The sequence below is a fragment of the Populus nigra genome, chromosome 9 (genome assembly GCF_951802175.1).
Source record: "Populus nigra chromosome 9, ddPopNigr1.1, whole genome shotgun sequence".
Taxonomy (NCBI): domain Eukaryota; kingdom Viridiplantae; phylum Streptophyta; class Magnoliopsida; order Malpighiales; family Salicaceae; genus Populus; species Populus nigra.
The window spans coordinates 1,175,595-1,198,268 of NC_084860.1; the positions used below are offsets into that span (position 1 = coordinate 1,175,595).

At 32.4% G+C, this 22,674-nt stretch overlaps 1 protein-coding gene across 1 annotated transcript; it reads right to left on the reverse strand.

Annotated features, from left to right (window-relative positions):
• Positions 1–10,663: 10,663 nt before the first annotated feature.
• On the reverse strand, positions 10,664–22,164 carry LOC133703588 (pyrophosphate--fructose 6-phosphate 1-phosphotransferase subunit beta-like). The gene is made up of 13 exons (XM_062128203.1): positions 22,161–22,164; positions 20,144–20,265; positions 19,777–19,872; positions 14,049–14,112; positions 13,559–13,647; positions 13,030–13,161; positions 12,624–12,794; positions 12,420–12,535; positions 12,139–12,250; positions 11,907–11,991; positions 11,611–11,655; positions 11,315–11,383; positions 10,664–11,163 (listed from the first exon to the last, which is right to left on the reverse strand). Exons 1-13 carry the CDS (start codon positions 22,162–22,164, stop codon positions 11,087–11,089), a joined length of 1,182 nt encoding a protein of 393 aa, XP_061984187.1. The 3' UTR covers positions 10,664–11,086.
• Between the last annotated feature and the right edge of the window lie 510 nt (positions 22,165–22,674).

Below are 22,674 nucleotides of genomic sequence, written 5' to 3' on the forward strand. Positions count from 1 at the left end.
GTGAGACTAATCCATGGGGTCCTCATCAGATTCATGCCGCCTCTTCATTTTAGATCTAAACTAAGAGGGTTGACATCTTGCATTACCTCCTCTTCTATGTATACACATAATGTTACTTCTTGTTCATTTGATTGTATATTTGAACAAAAAAAAAACAATTTATATGTTTTTCTTTAACGGTTTTCAATGTTTCTAAAGTTTTTTTCTATATATTTAAAACCATCCAAAAAATCTTAAAAAATATATAAATTTGAAAGTGTTTTAATTCCAACTACAATAAAAATTTTAAAATGCTATAAATTCAGAAATCAATTAAAATAAAAGTCTTATAAATCACCAACCACCTCATGAATTCTTGAAAATAATGTACGAAACATGATTGAAGATAAGATTATAGATTAAGCAGGTAATCACATAATGACTCAAGTCAATAATTTAAAAAAAAAATATCTAAAACAACTTTGTTTTCGATAAAAAATTTTTTTAAAAAAACTGAAACAATTTTGTTTAAAATAAAAGTTAATAGAACCTCATCAAGATTTTAACTAGATCATTTAGATTGCATATTAACATAGATAATTAACTCAAATTGAGTTTCATAACAGAACTATAAGAATTTAAAAACATTTTAAAGTATATTATTACAAATATATTACTAAACAAATTTTTGTTAGGTTTTTTTTTTTATTTGTCGGAGGTGAGCTGAGGTGCATAAAAGAGATTTCATGTTCGTTTGAAAACACAATGCAAATTATATTTTTTTAAATTTAAATATTTTTTTTTTCCAAAGATGGCTTTCTATGGAGATTTGTAACGGTCCCTGTTTTGGAAGTAATTACGTGATGATCATCAAGTGCTCCGTAGAAAGACAATACAACGGACACCGTGGCAGTAATGGGAGTCAGAATGGGACCCACTTTGTTTCAGAAAAATCTTGACCATCCAATGGACTGAAGTCTAAAGGGGAAGTATAAGACCTACGGCTCGAAACACCCATGGGGTTTGAATTCAAATCCTAAAGACCTGGCAGCTGATGATTCGTACATCCATCTTAGTTAAAGTTCTAAATTAAATTTAGTGGCATTAACGTTAAAATATAATTTAACTTACAGAAAATAATATTATTTATTTTTTAAAAGAAAATTCTTAAAATAATATATATTTTTATCGATTCGAGTTAATTTATCTGTTTGGTGTATGGTTGCAGTTGCTTTTTAAAGTGTTTTTCATGTCGAAATACATTGAAATGATATTTTTTTATTTTAAAAAAATTATTTTTGAGATTAGGGTATCAAAACGATATAAAACATTAAAAAAATTAATTTTTAGTAAAAAATAAAAATTTAATCTTTTTAAAAATACAAGTATAATCATGTTTCCAAACACTCTCTCCAACATGTTGCACAATACTTGGATAAATCTTGATACTAACCCGACTCTTTTATCATTTTAGTGCCTATTGGAAAAAAAAATTGATAGTATTAATCCCTCAATCCATATGAACTAACCGATCATAATTTAATAACATGGGAAGGCTCATAAAGTTAGAAAAACATATAATATTTCTCATAAATATATCAATAAATTATCTTAAATTTTGTTCGATCAAAGATGAATTCATTCTTAATATAAAAGTTTGAGGAATGTTGTTCTTGATAGTTAAATAAATAACACTTGGATAATGATTAAATTTTTAAATTTTTTTATTCAATGAATAATGAATAGAATATTAAGACAATAGAAACTTGATGATATGTAAATACTCTCTGGGTACTGCAATATAACCCAATTGGCATGCAATGCATTATTTCCCTCTAAAGCAAAAATATAAATCAATTGTTTTTTTGATGGAGATTAAAATAATGTTTGGAAATCATAGTTACTTTTTAAAATATTTTTTACTTGAAAATATATTAAATAATTTTTTTTATTTTTAAAAAATTATTTTTTATATAATACATCAAAATAATCTAAAAACATTAAAAACTATTAATTTAAAAAATTAAATTAATTTTTTTCAAAAATATTTTTAAAATAAAAAAACAATCAGAATCTCGGTTCTTATTTCTAATAATCTTGGAGACGCCGTAGCCATACAAGTAGACACCACTCTCTCAACTTCACTTCTTCCCGAGAAAAAGAATCTAAAAGTTTTAGCTTCAAGATTACACATCAATTAAATATTTAGATAATTGCCACCCACCAACGTACAGTAGTCCTTCATGAAGTTCTCGATTGGTTTAGATAATTGCATGAGCCATTGTCTCATATTATTCATCTTTGTTCGCATAGAAACCTCCAGCATACTACATGTGATGCATTGCGAAATGGACAAATTCTTACAATCTTGATTTCTCCCACAAGAACATCAACTATATATGCATCAAGATAGTTTGGAAAGTGAGTGAAGCCTTCATGTCAAATGCTCAAGTGCACATATTATAGCTCATTATATCATACGATCTCTTATCTTTACAATAATGCACATCGATCTAGCTAACGACTAGTGAGCATGACAGCGATTCATGGCAAGATGGGTTCCACAAGATATCAACTAAGGATTTGAACCATGTGATGGAGATATATAAAATTAAGTCAAATGTATAAAAATATAATCCTTCACACGGTTGCCATCATGAAAATATTGCTAAAAATCGAAGAAAGAAAGAAAGAAAAGGGGTGTGCAAGGTGGCAACGTGAGTGGACCCCTAGGGATGATGGGCTAAGTGGTTGGCTTGTGAGCTTGTAGGAGTGACGGTGAGCTAGTGGGACACTTGGAATCTAACAAGCAAGGATGATCAGAGAAGAGAAGAGATGTTTGCATGGTAGATACGGGCTTAATTTTCATGTGTTGTTGATGAAATTTGTTTGTAGGGAAAATGATCAGTCATGTGCATGCAAAAACAAACATTATTTCATCAACCCTTTTGGGACGGGTCCCATTCACACTCGCACAGCATACCCCTTCACTCATTCTTCCATCTTGACAGCAACTGCCCCCTGGCTTTTTGAAGGTAGCTGTTGTTTTAGCCTGTAAACTGTAATGCCTTATTGGCCTAATCAATGATCATCCGCTCACTGGTTTCCATTCAAGTTTTAGTTATGACTACCAATCAATTAATTCCTGTTATCACCAATAGTTCCCGGTTTAAGTTTGGCAAGTTAATTCCAGTTAATAAATTAAAGGATGTTATTTTCAAAATCGAGTTTTCACCGAGTTTATCAGCAGCTACCGTCTGTTTTCTTGAAACACAACCTGGACGAGGTCCCAAATCAACTTGTCTAGTAAGATTATGTGACTGTTGGATCGGATGTGATCAAGATAAACAGTGCAGAAATCACTGTATCCGTTTCTGAACGGGCAGTGCCGGAAGCATTGAGGAAGATGCTGTGTGGAAAATGCCAAAGGGATGCGTAAGATCAAGAATGTACTTAATGTTGGAAAAACAAGAAAGGGTTATTGGAGATGACTTTCCAAGTATTGGCAGTGAGTGAGTCTGTCTTGGTCTTTGTATTATTGTATGTTTGATTATTGAGGAGGACGCAGTTAGTGCCTAATCACTGCCTCCTAAAAGTGCATTTCAAAAACCTACAAAAAGAGAGACTGCACCATGTGGCCATTTGGTACGAAATTTCTTGACACTCTGTTCAACCATCAAGAACTTGGAAAAGAAAAAAAGGATATTGTTTTTCTTTTTTATTTTAATGTCAAGTCTAATATCTGCCAGCTTTATAGCATCAATACCAGTCTCTTTTTCAAGGTGGGTTTACTTCGCATAAATATTTCTAAAACAAAATCACGTATATGAAGTTTTTTTTAGAACGTTTGGTTAGTAACAAAGTAAAAAAAATACAATAGATTAGGTTGGAAAAACCTTAAACTGAGTTAGGATTTTTCAAAGGTGGCCTTGTGTGTTTTCGAGAAATTTTTATTAAAATTTTGTTTAATATTGTGGTGTGATCTATGTTTTACCCCAACTATAAATTTAAAAATATTTGATCAATCAACACGCATATAGTTTTATATGAATTCCATTAAATTTTTTTTTTTGAAACCTTATACAATTTGTAGCTTTTCTAAAATTTATTTTTTGAAATCACAATGTAAAAACTACAACAATACTAAATACCCATTAATTTTGGTTGGGCTACTTCATAAACTTCTACAAAATAAGTTTTCTTTTAAAATAAAAGACCCTTCAATACTTAAATTAGTGAATCATAAATGAAAAATAATGTATAACAAAGGTGTATTGTGATTATTATATGAAGTTATGTTTGTTATGATTTTATGTGTTTTTACCTGATAACTTAAGATATTTATACATCTCGTCACATTAAATTTACCTCATAAAACATGAAGTTTTTGTTTGCGGTAGCCATAAGGGTGGCGGTAAAAGTTGTGATGAGGAAATAGTGTTTATTAAAATTGTTAAATGATATTATAAATAAATTATTATTTATAAAATTTTACTAGTTGAAAATATTTTTAATATATAAATTAAATTTAAAAAGTAATGATAAAACATTTAGGTTAATAAGTTTTCTAATAGAATATTTTTTTTTAAAAAAACAAACATATGAAAAATCAGAAAAATATTTGTCTATATAATATTTTATACAAATCAAATCTCTTATTAATTTGGTAACATGTCATCTTCATCGATGTACTCTGAAAAGCTTTCTTTGATTGTTGTGAAGTCATAGACTTAACGTGACAAGTTGATGAAAGATACAACACATACATACTTATATAGGTCATTAGGCAATAGGTAGGCCAAAAAAGCTTGTAGATGTTGAAATGGCCTCCAATCCCCCGTCTATGGTAAAAAGAAGAAGAAGCAGAAAAGTCGATAAGATAGAACCTTAAAAGGCTGGAATGGAAGGAAATATTTCGTATTTTATATAGCATCAGGAACAAAAAAAACTTTTACCTTATTTAGCACATTCTCAATCTAACTTTTCTTGATAACAATTTGTTCAATCACCTACTTTGTGTTGTGTAATTCTTGTCAAGAATCCTCTTGTTCATGGAGGTTTTTTTTTTAATCTTTTAAAAAAGTGGAATGTTATTAAACTTGTTTTAACTCATAATCTTGTTTATAGTCTAATTTACAAGTTAACTTTAATTAATTTAAAATGATATCATATTATGATTTTTTTAAAATAAATTAAAATATTATTATTTTAATTTTATTTTTTAAAAAAGTTAAATTGAGTTTTGATTCAATCTACTGGTTCATATTGATCTATTAAATCAACTAGTTTTAATTATGTTAACTTTTACTTAATTTAATTTTAAATTTGATCTAGATTAGATTCATATAGGTGTTTCCAATCATAATCTTGTTTATAGTCTACATTATAAGCTACACAAGTTAACTTTAATTAATTTAAAATGATATTATTTTAAATAGATTAAAATATTATTATTTTAATTTTTTAAAAAGTTAAATTGAGTTTTGATTGAATCTATTAATTTAGATTAATTTATTAAATTAATTAATTTTTATTATGTTAATTTTTATTTAATTTAATTTTAAATTCGATCTAGATTAAATTTAGGTAGGTGGTTCCCTCAACTAATTTAATAACAATGTTTTTTTTATGAAAAAAAAAATGTCGTTGATGATTGTTAATTAAAAATCAACAATTTACTGTGTTGTGAAGAAATACCTTGATTTCACTCAAATCAAGGGAGCTACTATTGTGAAGTCAACTAATAAACGAAAGAAACGACCGTATTTTTTGTTTATGCCGTCTCAAAACATGACCCAACTCAACGCAATAATGCAAGATGTACAAAAGGAAAAATAATAATAATAATAATAATAATAATAATAATAATAATAATAATAATTGTGGCATTGGAAAACCTCATGGCAGGCAGAGAGTCAGAGACAGCATGATCCTTGATTCTATAATGACAAAAAACACTTTGACATCTGAATAATGATGTACTAGAAAAGCATGAGAGGGTCTGTTTGCCTTGAATTATTGTATGTGGCCCTTTATAAATCCTCGAACATTTGTAATATAACCTTAACAAGTAGATCCCATGTTTCCTCCCTTCTCACCTTATATTCAAGTTCTAAGATCAATACTAAAAAAATATGTATATGTTTTTTAATTCACTAAACAGATATAAAAGTGTGTTATTGAGTTTATTTGAAAATACAATTAGCTTCATTGATAGACAAAATAGCCTCATTGATGGACAAAATGATATAGAAATTTAAGAAAATACATTTTTACTTTATAAATTTATTTATTTTTAAATAAGGTAAATAATAGTCAAGAAGTATACTTTCTTTGTAGTCTGTAGTTTGACTCTCTGCTCACCAATAATGATGAACACAGACTATTTTTAAATCATAAAATTTTATTTTGATTTTTTGATCTTTCCGAGAAGAAATCATTTCAAGCTATAATTTATGATATGCAATCTTTCATGATTTAATATAGATGTGCTTCTTTTCGTTGGCCACACCATATTTATAATTGATTTCATAGATTCAATCATAATTTCCAGGTGTTTAAACAATGCTAACAATACTTTAAATTTGTAATTACAAAAAAAAAAGAGGATGGTGAATTTTATATGTTTTTTTTAGATTAATATGGGCGTCCGAACTAGTTTGTGAGTATATTAACTAATTTTATAGGCCCTGAAGTTAACGATTATATAAGCCTTCAATAACTTCGAAGTTTGTGAAACTCAAACTAGTACTCTCTAGGAAGCAAATCCATAACCAAACCAGTCCAACTATACTCCTAAAAAGTTGTGAATTTCATATGTTGTTTTGCTTATCATGCCACTTTTGATTCTTTATATATATATCTTTGATAAAATAGCAATAGGGATCTTGAAGCCCTAAAATATTAAAATCTTCTTGAAGCCCTAAAATATTAAAATCTTTATAAAACTATGCCTGGACAATTTTGTTAATTAAATTTTGGTCTAATCTAATTATTAGATAAAACATTATAATTATTTTTGTCAGAATAATTATTTAATCCTCATTCTTAAATTTTTGAGTTTGAACTTTATGACAAGTATACAATATAATTTACTTTTTTAGGCCAATATCATTTATACAAAAACTAATCTGAATTAATACACAAACCCACTTAAATAATACATATACATACAATAAGAAAAACATTAGAGTCAATATTTAATGTTAAAGTGTGTTTATTATTGTGATAATTTTTGTAATTATAATTTAAAAAAAAACCAAGTCTAAAAAAATTACAAATTATAATTTTTTTTAACCAACATCTAAGAATTTTTAGTGGATCAATGCAAATAAGAGATTAAACTTGTTCTTGGTAAAAAACATAACCCTAATCACAATACAAAATAGAACCTTAATGACTTTTCCAAAAAAAAACAAAAAAAGTACTAAAAAAAATTCCATCATTTAAAGAGACAATAGTGGATATGTTTTGCATTTAAATGGTTACTACAACTGGAGAAATTATTGCTGTTACAGCCATAACTGAAACGCGTTTCCCAAAAACAATTGTTTTTTTTTCTTAATCTAATTTATGGAGGTTGGAAGAACAATAACTCAGGCAGGTAAGAAGGTGGTGTTGGAGAAGGTAAAATCATACCACCATTAATAACCTCTGGCTCCGATGCCCGGAGCATGGAGTCACCATCACGACTGGAATTTGGGTGGACCCATGCACCAGTGTCATGGCTTTATGCCTCGAGCTCACGGTGGCCATTGACGAAGGTGAAGCTAAAACAAAAGCCATGATTATTGGACATCGGTAATGGTGATGACTATGTGGTTGGACCATGTGGCTCATAGCACTAGACCTTGGGTTCCTCTTCACCACTTTTCTCTCTCTCTCTCGATTATCACACTCTTTGACTTTGGTTTTGCTTATGGTTCTTGTCATTGTTTAAAAAAGGAGTTCTTTTACTCCTATTATCACTATCCATGAATGTGTATATCAAAGTTGTCAATTTTATTTTTTAATTGGAATAGAATATTTTAGTTTTGGAGTGTTTTGGCATATCATTTTGGGGTTATACTATTCATATATATATATATATTCAACAAACATAATTCAAATTCAAGATAAATTAATTATAAATTATGCAATACAAACACAATGCCAAACAAATATAATTTCAAAATTTAAAATATTTCTAAATAGTCAAGATTAAATAGATCTTTAACTTAAAGTAATTCAACTTAAACAAATTATTAAAATATTATGAAAGTAAAATGTTTTAACATAAATATTTTAAATATAAAGTTAGGTCAATGTTATTAAGGCTAATGAAATCTAAAGCATCCCTTATTTTGCTCAAATTCCTACAAAGTATAAACATAAAAAAAAACAACATGAATATAAACCATATATATTAGTGATAAATCTAATTTTAAAAAATTAATATCATTGTTAATGAAAATAGTAATAATAATTTTCAATGTTATTATTAATATCATTGGTATAGAAAATAGTAATAAAAAAGAGCTTTTTATAATTGGGTGGTTTAATTAATTAAATTGAATAAGGTTCAATTTGATTCAATGGCTTTTCAAGAGCGGAACGGAACATGTGGAATGGAACCGGAACGTTTCGGGCGGAATTTAGCCGAAAAATCCGGAACGGACCGAGATTTAAAATGAGATGAAATTTGTTCCGTTTTGTTCCGTTTTTTGAATTGGTATGAAATGTTTCGGCCATTCCGGACGGAACGGAACAGAATTGACAACCTTGATGTATATTCTTCCCTGAACCCATGAGCTTATGTACTTCCTTTTTTATCGAGTATTTTTGTACTCCAGCCCAATAAAATAATTTAAAAATAATATAGTTTAGAAAATATTTTAAAAAGTAGCATATAAATAAGAAAAGTTGGAGGAAGGTATTATGAGTGACTTTCTCGTATTATAGAATGGTCTCACATAATTTATAATAAAAAAAGACGATAAAAAAGAAAGGAAAAAAAAATTAAAAACTAATCTTAGAAATATATTGAAACTCCAATGACGATACTACATGCTAAAAAAACTTTAATAAGATAAATTTAACAACACCAAAAATATTATCTACACTAATTGAAGTAGGTCACATAAATTGTTCAAAGATGGCGAGATTCACTTGCTTTTAAACAATTCATGTGATCCACTCTAATTATCTTTGATGAGATTTTTTGGTGTTATTAAATTTATCTTGTTGAAATATTCTTGATAATATTAGTATTGTTATCATTGAAGTTTTGATGTATTTTCAAAATCTTTCATTCTTTCTCTCTTTTTCTTCTCTTTTTGTTCTTTGTAAATTATGCCAACTCATTTTACAATTTGAAGCCTGCAATTCTTTAAATATTATTTTTAAAAATATTTTCTCTACAAGGTTATTTTTTAATATGCTTAATTAAAAGAAAAAAAGAACTCTCCTTTTTGGGTGGTTATGATGTGATGCTTGTCCAGCACTATTGATATTCTATTACTGTATGGCCTTTCACAATGATGCAAAGAAAACCGAAATGGTGACTATTCTCACATGCAAAAGAACGTTTCTTGCACCTTCTGAAGTGAATTCCCTCAATTATTGCTCGAGACAAGGCTGGTGGTATGTATGAGCTATGGTGCTTGACTGCTTGGTGTGTACGTACGTATTAGAACAGAGAAGAGATAGTGCTCTACTAAGATCATTTGCATCATATGTGTGCTATCAAGTACATCATTTTTTTTCTAAAGATCTTCATATTGATGCAAGTACCTTTTCTTCTCTTTTTTTTTCCCATACTACTGCCAGCAGCAAATCAATATTATTTTTTTAAAAAAAATATTAAAAATATCTGGTTGCTGTGTCATACCTGCATTTGGAATGACTCAAGTATCTAGGTTTAATAATCATATCAGACTTATATATTTTTTTTATATAAAAAAATATAAAAATTTACTTATAATTATTCTAAAAATATATTTATTTTATATTTTTATCTTTTTTTTAATTAAATATATTTTTATTCTAAAGACAACTTTTTTGTATTTTATGAGACTAAAAACATTATTTGCTTGTACTTGAAAATTTTAAAAAAAACTGAATACTTTTAAATTGCACCCTAGAAGATCATGTTATACAAAAATGAAGCCATAAAAAGGAAAGTTGATTTCTATAGAAGAATAAATAAAAAGGAAACGGCGGATAAAGAAGCAGGTCAAGATCCATAAAGGGAAGACATGTACATGAGATTTTCCAGTAACGTGTAAAGAGGAAATTGAAAAGCCAAACAAACAAAGCAACAATACATGGAGCTTTTAGACAAGAAATCATAAAAATAGTATATAATAATAATAATAATAATAATAATAATTAAAAAAAAGGCAAAGAAAATTTTCTGTTTGAAAGGAAAAGTTTCAAATCCTTTTTGGGATCCTTTCTTTTTGTTTGATAGACGAAAAAAAAAGTGCTTAAAATCCCTTTGGCTTGTATGAAAAAGATTCGCTTCCTATCTTTAAAGAACATACTTTTAAAATCATCCACAATACATACATGAATTGACTTCCACAGTAACCCTAACCATCTAATCCAAAAAGAAGAAAAGAAAAGTAAAAACCCTTTCTATGGACTCAAATTCATTACTATTGAAAAGAAAGAAACCAGCAGTTGGATACAAGTGGGACCAATATCATCTAAATAGAATTGCATTTCCTGTCAATTTCAGTTGATAAAGTACATCGAGTCATGGATGAAGATGAACATAACATTTGCATAAAATCAATCCTGCCACGATAAATGTTCTTGGAACATATGTTCATGTCAGCTTATCTTTTGCCACAATTGCAAGGACTTGATCTTAAATGTGCATGTATTTCTTCAATGACAACCGTGATCGTGAAGATGGGGGCCAAAAGATTCACTACTATTTTGGCGAAGCCAAAAAATTATTCACTTTTATGAAAGGAACCAGAAGGTTCAAACGTACAAGTTCAATTGATGGATGTAGAACTGAGTTTCCCAACCAAAAAAAAAAAGAAAAGAAGAGATCTCATGGCTGTCCCAAGAACTTTGCAGCTCTCTGAAGAGCATAAATTTGCACCTATCAATACACCTAAGCATCAGCTCCCAATTCCAATAGTAAAGTGTGGCTGATGGCATCTGATCCTGGGCCCATGAATTGGATGGGACCTGAGATTGAATCAATAGAGTCAAAACACAATGGATTAAAACACAATGGGTAATCTTGGAGTGCATGTTTTACAAAGAACTTGGTGTAATAGAACTGCTATCATATAAGCAAGCTAATTAAAGGCTACTGCTTGATAAATTTTTGACTTACCAGGACTGATGTACCGATTCTTAAGTGCCCACTCATCCCTCAGGGATGCAAATTTTTTGAAAGGTGCACCTGAAATTTCATCGAGATTGTCAAATTTGCTGAACATGCTTCTAGGTTATATCCAAATTAGTGATCAGTGCAAGCAACACATGCTATTACTTATTATACTTCTTCAGAACAAAGCAGAAGCTCTTTATAATGAATGAAACAGGGGCTACAGTTACTATCATTAGTGAGATGGAATTACACATTAAATAAAAAAGAGCAAAAGAGGATGCTTAAGAAAGAATTTATACCTTCAAGCTCTACCATTGCCTTCTTGATCACAGGCTTGAATTTACCTGGAAAAGAATAAAATACACTTGAATTTCAAAAACCTTTTTGTCGTGAGAGACAGGGAACTCAGGAAATGTCCCTAAACTGGTCCACAAAAAGTTCTCAGAACTTTTTGAAGCTTAAATTAGATCCATAATACAACATCCTGATGCAGCATGCTCTAACCCACAATATATTTTGTATCTTCAAACCAGGAAGTGAATGTATCTTGTCATCAATAAGGCTGTGCAAAACATGCTAAAGAAAGAGAGCATACCATGTCTCCTTTCCACATCCATCAAAGAAGTCAAAGCCGTCCCTCCAACTGTCCATTCTGCAACAGGAGCACCCAAATTCCCAACCTGGAGACATAACATTATCAAATTACGATACTAGATCAGTAGTGCCAAAACTTTGATGTTACAAGAAGTCAAGAATAGCACAACCTTTTAGTAGTCTTGTACCACTCAGAAAAAGGCAAATACAGCTAGAAGGATAGAATCACTCACTGATGATATCAACCCAGTTTTTCCGCTGTGAAGGAGAGCTCCTGCACCATAGCCCAAAGCATAGCAGTATGTAGAATCAAAGTTTGTAGGCAAACCACATCTTCCTTCATACCTGAGCAGTACAAACCATGTATCAGAAAACCTCAAATCATGCACTAATCTTTCCATTACACTCCAGGATAGGAACAATGTCAAATGTCTTTTCAAACAGATCATGTACTATTCAACAGAGGAAATAGTGACTCATAATAGACTGATTTTTAGTAAATAGTTATAATTACCCGAAGAAGTGGGACTGTCCTTTGAAATGGCCTTTGTATGAACCTTCTTGCTTCCTCTTCTCCAACTCAGTCTCAACCATTTGAATAAGCATTTTCTCAGTCTCAATTTTGGCAACCTGAAGGTAAAAGCAGAGTTATGAATAATGATGCCAGCTTAATTACAATGGTTGAAATCAGACATAAAATGGTATACATAATAAATACCTGGACATTTCCATGTGGATCTCTTTCAAGCATCAATTGTTCTTGAATTGCTGGTGGTAAAAATTCGAAAAGCTGCAGAGATTGATTTGTGAGTTTCTTTTTCCATTGCCCACCTTCATCTACGACATCATGGGCCAAAACCTCATTCAGTTCTGCTATAAGCTGCTGAACCTGAAAAGAAACATCCAATAAACATGATAAATTGAATGGGGATAGCTGTAGAATCAAAATGAACATTGCATTCAAATAAAGAGAAAAATTGACATTGCCACTATAGTGAGAAAAAGGTAAACATCCAATAAACATGATTAATTGAACGGGGATTGCAGTAGAATCAAAACGAACATTGCGTTCAAATAAAGGAAAAAATTGGCATTGCCACTAAAGTTACAGAAAGGTAACTTACCTCAGGAATGAAATCAATTAAACCTTCAGGAATAAGAATCACACCATAATTATATCCAAGACCAGAACGTTTACAGATTACATTTACTATGTAATCTGTAACATTTTTCAGCGTCAGTTTCTTAGCAGCAACCTGCAACAAGATGAAAGAGGGTAAGAGAACATATATGGGAAGCTTTTCTACAATGAACATAACTGAACAGTAGAAATTACAAAAATGATATGGCCCAAGAGCTTTCCTACACACAATGTCAACTTTCCCAGATCAGCTTGAGCATTAATTACAAAAGAGTTAAGCCAGGGAATTACTTTGGAAGAGTCAACTAACAAAAAATGGGGATCATAATTAGATGCAACAAAGGAGGAAAACAAGGTACTTCAAACTTGACAAAGTCCAAAGCAGTCACCAACAATGGAACCAAGTTTTTTTTCCACAGAGATGCACAACACATGATATACTGATAAATTACCAGTTAACAAACTCAACTGGTCAAATATTCAAAACTAAAGAAGCATATTACAAGAAGCACCTCTTCTCCAATGATGGTGATGTTTGGATGAGTTTGCAAGGCACACTCCAATGTAATGTGAGAAGCTGCACGTCCCATAAGCCGGACAACTGCAGGAAACACAGATTATGAGCAAGCATTGCTTGGATAATCAGTAATGTGTATAACATGCTTGAGCACATTTGAGCAAGTATAGAAAAAGCAAATTCCTGATAGCCCATTGCAATTAAGACAGGATCAGTTCTCAGTTGTGTAGTTGCAAAGAAAATAAAGATGTCTGGATAACAATTATAATGGAACTACAGGGAAAATAGAGAAGTTAGTGGCAGTTCATGTTCTAGTGCTTGTTGAGGGAAAATGATAGCATGATTTAAATAGCCATCTGCACAATTCAATATCTGAGGACACTCATCAAATGCAATTAGCTAATATTAGTATTTATCTTCACTATGGATTCATTAAACAGATAATAGGAATTTATTTGAAAAAGAAAATCAATGTACAAACTTACAGTGATAATATTTTCCAGTTGATCGAGCATCAACCATGACATTTCCAATCATTTCTGCATATATCTGCATGAACCACATATATTATTAACATTCTATTGTGTGAAGCTGGTAACAAAAAGGATATCAAACTATTAATGGAATTAGGATTAGTTGCAACCTCATCCCATTATAACAATATTGATAACACAGGCAAGATAAGGTGACAATACATGCTATAGAATCGTAAATGTCCAAAAATTGTTAAACAGAAATGCAAATTGCGTACAATGTTAAGAAAGAATCAATAAAATCTCATGTTTACGTAATGTATTAGGAAACATATGCTGTCAAAGATATGTATTCCTATTGTAACTCTTATTCCAGAATTAGCTTAGCACAATATAGGAAAATAATCTTGTATATAATGTAGCTGTGACAGACTCAATTGATAAGCAACAGGGTTGGCAATCTTTTTTTTTTCTCTGAAATTCACATGGTATCAGAGCTCGGTTTACCCTAGCTCTCCTTCTCTTTTTCTTTCTCTGCCTCTGCCTCAAACTTCTGCTTCAATTTTTTGCCGATTGTTCACTACCATGGAACGTGAGCAATTTTCTAAAGAAGGCAGGAATAATGCCTTTGATCCTTTTTTTCTCTACCATTCCGATCATCCGGGATTGGTGCTTGTTTCCAAACCTCTCAATGGTGATAACTACTCTACTTGGTGCAGATCTATGACAATCTCTTTAAATGCTAAAAATAAATTGGGATTTATAGATGGGACAGTACAAATACCATCAGCCACCAACCAACCGGACGATCATGCTTTATGGAAAAGATGCAATGACATGATTTTATCATGGATTCTCAACTCAATTACACCAGAACGTGTCGACAGTGTTATATATTCGACTACAGCACAAGAAGTTTGGGAGGATCTTCGAGATCGTTTTTCTCAAAGTAACGCTCCTCGTATTTTTCAGATTGAGAGAGACATAGCTTGTGTTTCTCAAGCTCAGATGACAGTTGCGACATACTATACAAAGCTGAAAGGATTGTGGGATGAATTGGGATCTTATAACGGAACTGTTTGCTCTTGTGGAGCAGATCATAAGCGACGACAATTGATGCAATTTCTCATGGGATTAAATGAATTTTACAAGGCAATTCGGGGGCAGATTCTACTGTTGAATCCTTTACCTGATGTTCGTCAGGCTTATGCTTCCATTGTTCAAGAAGAAAAGCAACGTAGCTTAGGTGATACACATGATGCAACAGAAACCGCAACCATGGTGGTTCAACGAAATGCACCCACAGCTCTGGCTTTTCGATCAGGTCAAGGGGTTTCCTCCCGCTCCAATTCTTTTAATCGTAAGCCACTACACTGCACATACTGTGACAATGATCATATGCGAGATACATGTTGGAAATTACATGGATATCCACCAGGTCACCCAAAGCACAAAGCCAGTAGATTCAACAAGTCTGGAAGTCGTCAACATTACAACAAACCTGCACAACCTTCAGCTAATTACATCAAGGAACGTCCCACGATGGAAGAGAAGCATTTAGTGATGAATGGACTCTCTGATTTACAGTTCCAGCAAATATTGTCTATCATGAACAATACCGGAAATGCTCAAACCACTGTTCCTCAAGCCAATGCTGCGGCCACCACTCCAGGTTTGTTACAAACACCAGTTATTATGCCAAGTCGATTGATTCTCGACAGTGGTGCCACTGACCATATCACTTCTTCTCCGAATCTGCTTGTCGATAATCGGCAGAACACTATTTTGCCACCAGTTATTATGCCGAGTGGAGAATAGGCTCCAATTACGTCTATTGGGACTTTACATTTGAATTCTGTTATTTCTCTAAAAAATGTGCTTGGTGTGCTATCTTTTAAGGTGGATTTGATGTCTATAAGTCGAATTACAAGAGGACTTAATTGTTCAGTAACCTTTTTTCCCTATTAGTGTGTTTTACAGGACTTGGCGACGAAGACGACGATTGGTTTGGGTAAACAACGAGGCAGACTTTATTACTTGGTTGCATTAGCATCAACACCACCAACACCACCAGCACCAAAATACCAACCCTCTGCATCTGCTGCCATTGCTACCCAATCATCTCGTTCTCATGTCATCTCCTCCACTGATTTGTGGCATCGCCGATTAGGGCATTTATCTTCCTCTAGATTACATTTTATGGCAAAAACTTTACTCAATTTTCCTTTTAAATTTCAAGATGCTTGTGATATTTGTGCAGTTTCAAAACAATGTCGTCTTCCTTTTTCTGCTAGTTCAATTTCCTCTATTCGACCATTTGAATTAATTCATTGCGATATTTGGGGGCCTTATAAAATTCCTTCTTTTTCTGGTGCTAAATATTTTTTGACAATTGTGGATGATTACTCTCGATTTACATGGGTATTTTTTATGCATCACAAATATGAAACACAAAATTTACTCATCAATTTCTTTTCCTTCGTCAAAACTCAATTTAATGCATCCATCGCAAATATTCGCGTCGATAATGGGGGGGAATTTTTTTCTATGCAGAATTTTTTCCGCCAACATGGCACAACTTATCAACACTCTTGCGTTTATACGCCCCAACAAAATGGGGTCGTCGAGCGTAAACATCGTCATATCCTTGAGTCTGCACGTGCTCTTCGTTTTCAAGCTCACCTCCCCTTGCATTTTTGGGCAGAATGCGTTCTTACTGCTGTCCATTTAATCAATCGTTTGCCCACACCACTTCTTTCCCATAAAACCCCTTTTGAAAAACTTTACAACAAGGTTCCAAATTACTCCCATCTCAAAGTTTTCGGTTGCCTTGCATATGCTATTGAAGTGCGCGCTACACATAAATTTGCTCCTCGAGCTGCACGTTGTGTTTTTCTCGAGTACCCAGTCGGCCAAAAATCTTATAAACTTTACAACCTTACCACCTATAAATTTCTCACCAGCCGTGACATTGTCTTTCATGAACACATTTTTCCCTATCAATTACCCTCTACCGTTCCTGCACCTCTCATACCATCAACTGAATCCACAACTGCCACACCAGTCATTCCCCTTTCCATCTCCGATCTTCCTTCAGCAGACTTCCCAGTCTCCTCTTCAGCGTCTTCCACTCCAGTCCCTTCGTCATCTCCCTCCAATGTGCCCCTGTCACCACCTATCCTTCCTGTGCAGCCTCTGCGTCGTTCCCAGCGGCATCATGGCCCTCCCCGTGCTCTGCGTGATTATGTTTGCAACCAAGTAACGTCTCCCAAACCAACGCTGCCTTCATCGTCCAGTCCCACCACAGGTACAAGGTATCCTCTTTGTAATTTTCTTTCTTATCACCGCTACTCACCGCAGCACAGGTCCTTTGTTGCCACCATTAGTCAGGACATTGAGCCTCGCTCATACACTGAAGCTGCCTCCCTTCCACAATGGCATAATGCCATGCAATCCGAGCTCACGGCATTGGAAGATAACCAGACTTGGTCCCTCACATCTCTCCCTCCTAGCAAGACTGCCATTGGATGTCGCTGGATATACAAAACCAAACGCCATTCAGATGGCACCATTGAGCGTCATAAAGCTCGGTTAGTGGCCAAGGGTTACACACAGCTGGAAGGTATTGATTTCCATGACACATTCTCTCCTACTGCCAAAATGATTACCGTCCGCTGTTTATTGGCTTTAGCAGCAGCACATAATTGGTCCCTCCATCAGCTAGATGTACACAATGCCTTCCTTCATGGTGATCTTTATGAAGAAATTTATATGTGTCTACCTCCTGGTCTTCAGCGACAGGGGGAGAACTTGGTATGTCGCCTCAACAAGTCGTTGTATGGATTAAAGCAAGCGTCTCGCCAATGGTTTGCTAAATTCTCTGCAGCTATTCAAGTTGCCGGATATGTTCAGTCTAAAGCAGATTATTCATTGTTCACATGTTGCAATGGTAAATCTTTTACCGCATTATTGATATATGTTGACGACATTCTCATCACAGGTAATGACCTTAAGGCTATATCCACTCTCAAGAACTTTTTGCATGGTCGTTTTCGCATTAAGGATTTGGGTGATTTGAAGTATTTTCTGGGCATTGAGGTCTCTCGATCAAAAAAGGTATTTCTATCTCACAATGGAAATACGCTTTGGAAATTCTGAAGGATAGTGGGGTTTTGAGTGCTAAACCCGTGAATTTTCCTATGGAACAAAACACAAAACTCTCTGATGCAGGTGACTTGCTTAAAGATCCATCTCAGTATAGAAGACTTGTGGGGCGCCTAATCTACTTGACTATTACACGACCGGATATCATGTATTCTGTACATGTGGTAAGTCGGTTTATGCATGCCCCACGCAAACCGCACATGGAGGCTGCCTTGCGTGTGTTGCGTTACCTAAAAGGTGCTCCAGGTCAGGGTTTGTTTTTCTCTTCTCAAAATGGTATGTCTCTGCGAGCTTTTTGTGATTCAGATTGGGCTGGTTGCCCAATGACTCGAAGATCAACTACAGGTTATTGTGTTTTTTTGGGTTCTTCGCTTGTTTCTTGGCCGACGAAAAGACAGAAAACAGTGTCACTCTCCTCAGCAGAAGCCGAATACAGAGCTATGACAGGTACATGCTGTGAGTTATCTTGGTTACGATCATTGTTGAAAGATCTACAGATATTGCACCCAAAACCAGCATTACTGCACTGCGATAACAAAGCAGCTTTACACATAGCAGCTAATCCAGTTTTCCATGAAAGAACCAGACATATAGAAATGGATTGTCACTTCATTCGGGAAAAAATACAGGATGGTTCGATCACGACTGAATTTGTTTCTTCAGCAGAACAACTTGCGGATGTCTTCACTAAACCATTGGGAAAAGAGAGCTTCTCCACCATGATTCGCAAGTTGGGAGTTCTTGACATCCACTCTCCAACTTGAGGGGGAGTGTTAAGAAAAAATCAATAAAATCTCATGTTTACGTAATGTATTAGGAAACATATGCTGTCAAAGATATGTATTCCTATTGTAACTCTTATTCTAGAATTAGCTTAGCACAATATAGAAAAATAATCTTGTATATAATGTAGCTGTGACAGACTCAATTGATAAGCAACAGAGTTGGCAATCCTTTTTTTTTCTCTGAAATTCACACGTACAAGCAATAATATGGCAACCAATTCAATAGGGTCCAGCATAATACTGTCAGTAGTATTGCCTGTCACAGTTAAATGTGCGGAAAAGATGTCAATGAAATGGGACAACTCAAGCATGGTGGGCAAGGCAGGTGTCAATGGAAAGTGCAAAGACACAGGCACATATTTGTGTGTAAATATGTATTGCACAAAAATGTGTGCATACTGTATGGTTACATACAATTTAAGACCATGAGTAGCAAAATTGAGATTCTACAAAATCCAGAATTAAAGGGTCAAGCTTTGGGAAATTTGCATTAGTTTAATGAAAGTTGTGATATATTAACATTTTTAAGAGAGTTAATTAAATGAAATAAATAAGGTTAAAAGTAACAAGTGTTGCTCAATCATATTCGTAATCTGTAAGGTTTTATATACAGAGATAAGATGCCATGCTTCGAACAAGGAATTTCCATCCAATCACATACAATTTTCAAGCAAATTTTAATGAAAGACTACAATCAAGTAATTCCAACAACTAGATTCGTAATGCACAACATAAGGAAAACGTGATATCGCAGCATTTTGATTCAAATAGGAAAGAATATTTATACTCACCTTGCAAGCAGTATCAAATCCAAAACTGGTAGGAACCTCCTTGCATTTCAAATCACCATCAAAAGAAGTAACAACCAAATCAGAAATCACGTTCCGCTTAAGAAACATATGCACATTCAATAACTAAAGAAAACAATGTTTAAGACAACTTTCACATAGTACACACCCTTCAAATTGCATTGATCATTTAATCTACCAAACATTACAACCTATTTAATAATTCAACATCTAAACCAACTACTCCTCTTCATAAAACAATTATCCATGCACACACCCAAAGAAATTCGACCACAAAAATCAACAACCTTACTTACTAACTCAAAACAATCCCACGTTCAAATAAAAACATAAAAAACCACAACTTTACCTGGTTTCTGTAAGGATAGATATAATCAGCATTCAATTCAACATATTTGCACTTCATGATCCCAGCCGGACCTCCCCTAAATCCATACAACACACTTCCTTTCGCCTGATCCTCCAAATAATCTACACCGCCACCACAACCAACCAATCACAAACCACAAACCATACACAACAATATCAACTCATAAAAACAACAATCAGAACCATCTAGGTGGTGGCTCAGTGGTAAGAGCTTGGGACCAAGAGATTTGCTCTCTCTGTGGTCTCAGGTTCGAGTCCTGTGGTTGCTCATATGATGGCCACTAGAGGCTTACATGATCGTTAACTTCAGGGCCCGTGGGATTAGTCGAGGTACGTGCAAGCTGGCCTGTACACCCAAGTTAAACTAAAAAAAAAACAATCAGACCCATTAACATGGCTTACCGTAGATTCCATAAATAACATTATAGCCACCAGGTATAGTATATATATTAGATAGATGACCCTTGCTATATCGTGGATGGCCTATTTTTTAAAAAAAGCTAAAAAAAAACCTTCATGCTAAACTTAGAATTTAAAAATTTTTAGAAAATTTGGTTATTCAGTCAACCGAGTTTAATAACTTTAGCTAATCTAATAATGCTTTTAAAAAAATGACAATAAATAAACTAAATTAATAAAAAATTAACATACATGATATAAAAAAAGTGATAATAGAAAAAGATTCGAATCAACTCCGGTTAACCTATTGAATCTGTAACTCTGGACATAAAATTGAGATAATCTCAAAGAAAGAAAAGTGAAAAAAATAATAGAGATTAATTCATAACCAACCAAATGTTAGAAAATGAAATTTAAAAAAAATACTCTAAAAAAATAAAAGTTTACTAAAGCTAACTTTCTAAATTCATGACCCCGGTTATGAGACTGACAACACATTATAGAAGACAAATCTATAATTAATTTGGAATCTGATGCAACAAGGATTCAACCCGTTGATCAAAACACGTTTCCCAATAATTAATTTGGGGGCTAAATTTGATAATTTAGGCTATTTGGTTTTGGACTGTATTTTTAGGTTTGGTTTAAGTATATATATATATAAAAACAATAACTAGGTTTATCAACATTTAAATTAATCTAAAAACTAAAATGCGTTGGTGAATATTGTGCAGCTGAAACTATTCACCCCTCATAAAAAACTGTGAATTTAGATTTTTTAAAATTCATTTTGGTCCTTAAAAATTTATTTTGGGAGATTTCATCTTGATTGAAGGCCAATTAATTTAGATTTCTTAGAAAATATTGGAATTGAAAGAATAGAAACCAAAATTAAAAACACACCAAACATGAGTAGTGTGCCAGAAGTTTCACGAAAGATATACTTTGGTTATCTAACTTTAAAAATAACATAAATTATATGATTTCGGTGCCTCAATTTTTTTTAAATTCAATTTTGATATAAAAAGTTTATTTTTATTATTTCTTAGTTCTTGGTTGAGAAAGGAGAGAGAAAAGTCATTATATTCCAGCAATAGTGAGAGAAAAATATCATTGACATAGATTTAGACCACTAAAATAATCGATGTTTGTGTCAAATGGTTTCATTTGATGAAAGAAGTTTATATTAGGTTTTTTTACCCTTAAAGTTCATGAAAAAAAAAACATCTAAGATTGGTTTGATTTTTGGTTTTGGGTTAATTTTGGTTTTTGGGATAAGTTTTTAGTTTTTTGAGGCCATAGATAAGTTTATCACGATTTCTAAGGTGTTTTGGGTTAAAAAACGAGTTTTGGGTCAAAAATATTTAAGCCTTGATTCTTTGGCCACTACAGTGTCTGAAATCTAGGAAAATTAGACGATGCATTGTTTGATTATTTTTCAAAAAAATTTGATGTTGTTTGCCCGGTTGCGCGGGCCCTGACGAAATGGGCCAGGCCCAACAATGCCTAACCTTTGTTTTTTTTTTCTAATTTTTTTAAATTAATGCTTTTTTATATGTTTTTTTTCCTCTATTTTTTATTTATATTTAGATTAATACCCATTATCTCATTCATTTTGTTTAAATAGCCTCTTTTAAATAATGATTATTTTTTTGTTATGCATTTAAATTTTAAAGAGTTTTTCTGATTCATATATAATTTTTAATCTATTGTATAGACAAAAATTATTTTTGAAGATGAAAAAAATTATTTTGAGATAATATTTATAATATGTGCAACATTACATAGTGTTTTTGTTTTCTATTTTATTTTATTCAATCAATTTAATTTGTGTCTCTATTTCTATTATCGTTTGCATGAATAAAAAATTATTTTAATAAATAAATTTAGCATACACAACTAGATAAATGTCTCGGCTTGCGAGATTAAATATTTTGATCCATATCTGTCTCTTAATTTTTCTATTTTTATTTTTAGTTATTGCTTTTTTTTTCAATTATTAACACACATAGTTCTTGATATATTTAATTACATGTATACATAAACTTTTTAATTTTCACTTAATTGTTTATAACTACAAAAATATGTTAAAAAAGGTTGTGTATATATATA

What these genes read in the sequence shown, in the direction of transcription:
- LOC133703588 (XM_062128203.1), bottom strand. An exon ending in AACTGGAAAATATTATCACT is followed by an intron (nt 13,648 to 14,048) that starts GTAAGTTTGTAC and finishes TGTTTCCTGCAG; the next exon opens with TTGTCCGGCTTATGGGACGT. An exon ending in GGACAGTCCCACTTCTTCGG is followed by an intron (nt 12,251 to 12,419) that starts GTAATTATAACT and finishes TGTACTGCTCAG; the next exon opens with GTATGAAGGAAGATGTGGTT.